The sequence below is a fragment of the Merops nubicus genome, unplaced genomic scaffold, assembly GCF_000691845.1.
Source record: "Merops nubicus isolate BGI_N331 unplaced genomic scaffold, ASM69184v1 scaffold2976, whole genome shotgun sequence".
NCBI classification, from domain to species: Eukaryota; Metazoa; Chordata; class Aves; order Coraciiformes; family Meropidae; genus Merops; species Merops nubicus.
This window is the reverse complement of record NW_008612745.1, coordinates 643-6,412: the sequence shown is the minus strand read 5'-3', so window position 1 is coordinate 6,412 and position 5,770 is coordinate 643. Positions and strand designations below refer to the sequence as shown.

General features: G+C 36.9%; 1 protein-coding gene across 1 annotated transcript; it reads right to left on the bottom strand.

Moving 5' to 3' along the window:
• Nucleotides 1-2,924: 2,924 nt before the first annotated feature.
• On the bottom strand, nt 2,925-5,372 carry RNFT1 (ring finger protein, transmembrane 1; the record flags this gene model as incomplete). The annotated part of the gene is made up of 4 exons (XM_008941622.1): nt 2,925-3,059; nt 3,246-3,347; nt 4,182-4,247; nt 5,214-5,372. Coding segments are annotated over 4 exons (462 nt in total), but the record flags the coding sequence as incomplete, so codon positions are not given.
• Between the last annotated feature and the right edge of the window lie 398 nt (nt 5,373-5,770).

The following is a 5,770-nucleotide window of genomic DNA, read 5'->3' as shown; positions in this document are numbered from 1 at the left end:
TGAAGTGCTACTCTAAACTGATTGATCAAAATCTCTTTTTAGTTCTTTGGTTTTTAATAAAATGTGTTGGATAATATTGCTGGGTTTGGATAATTTTCATTGGATCTTAAAGGGGCGAAAAAAAAAACATCAACAGAGAAAGAGAAAAGACAAATTCTTCCCTGCTCCTATCTCTGACCAACATCCACCCTTGTTCTAGTACAGTGTTGTTACTACTCTGTGGTGGACAAAGACCAAAGGATCAGCAACAACTGATTCTATTAAGCTGTTTTAACACTAAGTTGTTGGTTTAAGTTAAAACAATTGTTATAATTCTAAATTGTTAATACTTTTTAAACAGTATGAACAACTGTTTGTGCTAATCAACTGGTGCATCTCAGAATCTGTACCTTCCCAGTTAATATTCCAGGAATGGACTAGGTAATTTAGACCTTTCCTTCTAAAAAATGTTTTGAAAGTCTGTCATGAGAGTCCTGGAATTCTGCTGAGTGGCTGCCCATTACTGGTAGGCAGTGAATTCAATGAATCTGCAAGTATTAGGAAGTGTGTTTCTTTGCTCTAACATCATGTCCAAGCCTAATGAATTTTAGTTTATATTTTCTCAGAGAGGATCTTTGAGTTAAGAGGTGATTAAACTGTTGTTGTTGGCATTTCAGGAAAAGCTAATCCAGGGCAAGTTAAAATTTTTATTTTGCTCAGTATTTGAGAAGGGGTAATTACATCTGCCTTTATAAACTATGTATTTGGCTTAGCCATGCATTTTACTCACACAAAGCTTTTTTTAAAGGTGGTATTTGTTGACTAAATTAAGCATGGCACTCAAATTGTTTACATACTGCTCACACAATACCCGTGTGAAGAAAAAGAAAATAAAATGAAGACACTCTTTAGCTAAACTCTATGTTCATGATTAAGTTTGGGAAAGTCTAAATATGATTGTGTAACCAAGTGTGCTGCCAAAGTGTCTGCGGGCCCAGCAGGGATTCACAATCCAACCTTAAGTTCCTCCTACTCTTTTCTGTTCCTGGACTGATTCAGATCCTGTCCATCTCTCAAGAGAAGTTCTGAGCAGCGTCTGAGTATCAGCACTGATGAAATTTAAATAACGAACAGTTCTCATCTTGTATGAACTTCAAATACAGGCTAAGGCATAGTTAGATCTCTCTGAGGAAACAAAGAGCAGTTTGTTCTGACAATACTGGAGGTACAGGCACAAGCCCATCACAGCACAGCTCTGGCTGTGGCCAAGCTCCAGTTCTTCCTGTCACCCTCAGGACTGCTCTAACACCATTCAGCTGCACATTCTCCAAACCAAATGCCTTGCCTGCTGGGAAAGGCTTCTATGAGAACCAGTCCCTTCTACTCTCATAAGTTTCCAATTACACACTTAGAAGCTTTTGCCTGTTTTCTTTAAGCTGGAGTCTTTTTCCCCAGTCATTTGGATACCATGGTGGAGCAGTCATAGGGCACATTTACTCTGAACTGCAGTAGAGTGCAAACAAAATACAGGTAGCAAATACACAGCATGCGATAGCAAAGCCTGGGTTGCACATCAAATGCCACTCCTTAGCTTGAATCTTCCATCTCATCAGATTTTTGTTTGGATTACTGAATTCTACTGCTATTACACTTCTAGCTGTACCTTTAGGGGCACCCTCCAGTCATGCTGTCAGCCCTGTAAAACTGGCAGTACCACCTGCAGCTTCACAGTACTCAGTCCTCTGCCTGGCCCTTTGAGTTGCTACGTCCTTCATCAAGTAAAGGTTTTAACTTCTTACTTCTGTTTTTCCCTAATTCAGAAGTCTCCTAAAAGTATTCAGTTAATACAAGCTCTCAATAATGGCAACTCAATTTAACTTTGCTATAACAGAATAATTTCAGTGGTGGTTTTTTTTCTCTAGTGTTATCTGAATAGCAAGGTGAAAAAGACAAGCAGGAAAAAAGTCAGATTAGAAATAAGTTAGCTCTACAATTAGCATAGATACTAGTCATGGCTTAAGTTGTAGCATTTGGAGGATTCTTCTTTTCAGAGACATTAGTTTAACAGAAAAAGTATCCCTAGCAGTGAGCTGCTATGTGCTTACATGTAATTTAATACTGAAACAGTAACAAATCTTGTTTCTTTATTCAACATGCACCAAACAAATAGATTTAAATGCATTTATTCTCTCTGACTTTTATGCATACTTACAAATTGCAAATATAGTATAAAATAGATTCTCTCCTGTAAGAAAATCTGCTTCATGTTATGACAAAAATATAGTATTAAAGATTTGTTTTAAAAATACCAACTTTATAAAATGCCAAGTAAAAAACTAACCGTCAGTGGTTGGTTTCTGTATTAAGCCAAAACCATTAGAAGTCTACAAAAACCTAAAGGGGAAACATCTTATTCTTGTGGCTTATCTCCAGGTACAGTGAGAAGCAGTTGCTGTTACAGGTGCATGAGCAAGGAGCTCAGTTCCATCATCCAGTGGGCAAGCATTAAAGGATCTTTAATGCCAAGTCTGATAAGTAGCTCTAATTCTCACTGTAGTCCAGAGTATAAAATTTGCTCAAAATCTTAATAGAACAGTAAGTTGACCTTTTGGGTTGAGTCATGTTAGAAGGATAAATACAATTTAGTACAGTCTGGAACTCTATTTAAACTATTAAATAAATTGTTGAATTCAGAACCTACTGCAAGAAGTAATGCAGCATTTTTCAAGGGCTTGACAAGAGAAGCAATGCTGGCTTTTCAAAACTTACTTTCCTATACTTAAGAAGGTCAAGTTATCATTTCCCTCACTGTTTTAAGTACTGGAACATTTCACAGAAGCATGGTATCTAGAATTTGGAAACTCATTCCTTGTGCTACCTACAATTTAATTTGCAGTGAACTGAAAGAACTTGAACAAACTGTAAAACAAGTTATTTGACATGCTTCAGAAAATCTGTAGATGCATAGATGTAGCTCCATCCTTCCACTTGTTAACATGGTCTGAAATAACAGTTCTGCAGAGTGGACACGTTTTTTCTCTATTAAACCACAAAGAGATGCATTCTTCACAAAATGTGTGCTGTAATGAAAAGAATGAGAACTTAGAGCTTCTAAGCTCTTCCATTTGTAAGATGGTATATTATTTGCATAGCCTGATTTCTAAAAATAATCAGAAGAGACAAGTTCACTAATCTAACTTTACATTGTTCTGTTTACATTGCTTAAAATATTGTTTGCAAAAAATAGTTGTGATTATGTGTATTACCTGACAGATAAGCAGAATAGGCTTCTGAAATTCAGCTTGGCAGATTGAACAAATATCATCTGATTCAGAACACTGTCTCTTGCTCGCTGTCACCCCATAGTGCTGCAAAACAAGATATTTGAAGCAGGTATTAGTTTCTAGGGGGTTAAAAAAGCCAACACAAAAATACCAGGACAGAAGGGAATTGGGAATAAGGGCTGCTATGTCAGGAAAACTATTCAATCCCTAATCCAATGAAATGTTGCTAAGTTTTTTAATAGTTGTTTTGATGCCTAAAGCTTACCTGCTCTTCCTTACCATGCTGTCTGGTTCTATCTTCCCCTGTTCATAGTTACTGGAAAAATCTGTAGCAGATTTATTCTGATTACTGAGCAAGAGACTGTGTTAAGTTCCAGTTTGATCAAGATAGCACTTAGAAATGAACTAAAAGGATAATAATGCACTTCTCAACAACACTGTGCTCCAAGGTTTCTATACACTTTACTGCATGAATAGCAGACTCTAAAGAATAGCTTTTAGTACAAAGATAATCTAGAAACTTAAAATTTTAACAGAAATTACTTGCATATCAGGTATTTTGGCAAGCTTCAATTCTCCCTATATTCCAGCATAAAGCTCTGCCTGCATCCAACCAACATTTATTCTAGTTAAAAAGTAGGAAACAGGACAAAAAGGGAATGTTATTTCACACATGTTTATCTGAAGAAACATGCAGAATAGAGTTTTTGTGGTTTTATGTTGTTCAGATGATGATGTAATCATGTAGTTGAATTCAGACTGTGAAACGGGAGGGCAAGTACAGAGGGTTTACTTTAAAAACCCTGATGTCTATTGCTAGAACAGTACAAAGTAATATAGGATTGAAGTACATGAAAAAAGAATTATTTTCCCATAAATTGGATTCATGGTTTTGTTGTAAGACAATTCAGTACTCACTGGTCGTGTACAAAATATCCGTAAGACCCGCCTGAAGTTTCTCAGTTGTCCATAAAAGCTCAAAAGCTGAAATGGGAAAGAAAACCTGAGTTATGCTTCATACTTTTCCCTGTGACGTACAAAGCTTCCAAACTTTTGTGCAGATTCCAACACTGGAAGTCTCACTGCTCGTTTGATGTTGGCAGGAGCATAAGCAAAGTTACAGTTCAGACTGACCCTATTTCAGTTGCTTAATATGTAATCAAACTATGAATTTAGCCAGAAGGTTTTTTTTCCCTAGTAGGTGTCTGTTCTTTAGAAGCAAAGCTCTGTTGAGGTAGGAGCATAAGCAAAGTTACAGTTCAGACTGACCCTATTTCAGTTGCTTAATATGTAATCAAACTAAGAATTTAGCCAGAAGGTTTTTTTCCCTAGTAGGTGTCCTTTAGAAGCAAAGCTTTGTTGAGGTTCTGAAGTGAAGCACTCAAGTGCAAATATATCATCATTACTATCATATACACAATAGTCTTTAGACTTGCAATTATATAATCTCATAATATCTTGAAACAAAATTGAAAGTATTTTTCATGTTCAAAGCCAAACTTGCACTGAGTGGTTACATTTGGGGCAGATGAGCTCTTTGATATGAACGCTGCTGTTTAATTTGTTCAGCATCACACGGGATACTGTGGTAGAGAGAAAAACCTCTTTTCCTGGAAAATGCTGATACTTTTAGTCATGGATTTTACCTTTACTTTTGCAAGCTCTTTTCCTCACTATCTGGTAATAGTCTGATCAGTGTCTGATGTGAGGGGACAGTGTTCTTTGCTATGCAACCCCAATCCACTCCCAGAACAGCTGCAGGAACAGAAGATTCAGTGTCCTGAGCCACTTTTCCTGTCAGCTTTGGAAGGCTCTATCAGTTAAACTGAAGCATTGATCTGCAAGTCAGTTCAAAGAGCAGAACTTCCAGAAACGCATGAAGTTTAGGTCTCTAACCCTCCACTGGTAATTACTGCAAAGCTACTGGAGAGGAACATAAAGCTTACATACTTTGAGGATGAGGTAGAGAAGGCCCAGCAGTATCCCAAGGCTGCGTCCTAGCACACTGTCCAGCTTCCCATAGCCAATAAGAAAACGGAACCAAACTGGTATGGGGACAAACATACGGTAATACTGGCAGAGTTCTTCTAACAGCATGTACCAGTAGCCCTAAGCAAGACATGCAGAGGAATTGCTCAAGATTTAAACCACAAAGGATTTCTAAAATATAGATAAAATATGCAGTTATTCTTTTGAGTAACTTCCTCTCATAATATCTCGAAACAACTAAATATGTGGAAATGTCAAAAAGAAGGAAGACCAGATGATGAATCTCACAACTGTTCAAATAACAATAGCAGGATTGCTGTACTGCAGAAAATCAAATTAATAGCCTAAAACAGGATCGTGTTGCCAGGTGCCTACCTATTTAACAATGCTATCAGACTTAATTTCATAAGCATTGCAAAAAAGAAAACAGGTTACATGAAAAAGAAAAATAAGACAAATTTGGTCATGTAGATCAGTTTGTCATTAGCAGAGTTGTGTCCTACATTAAGGATTAAAAA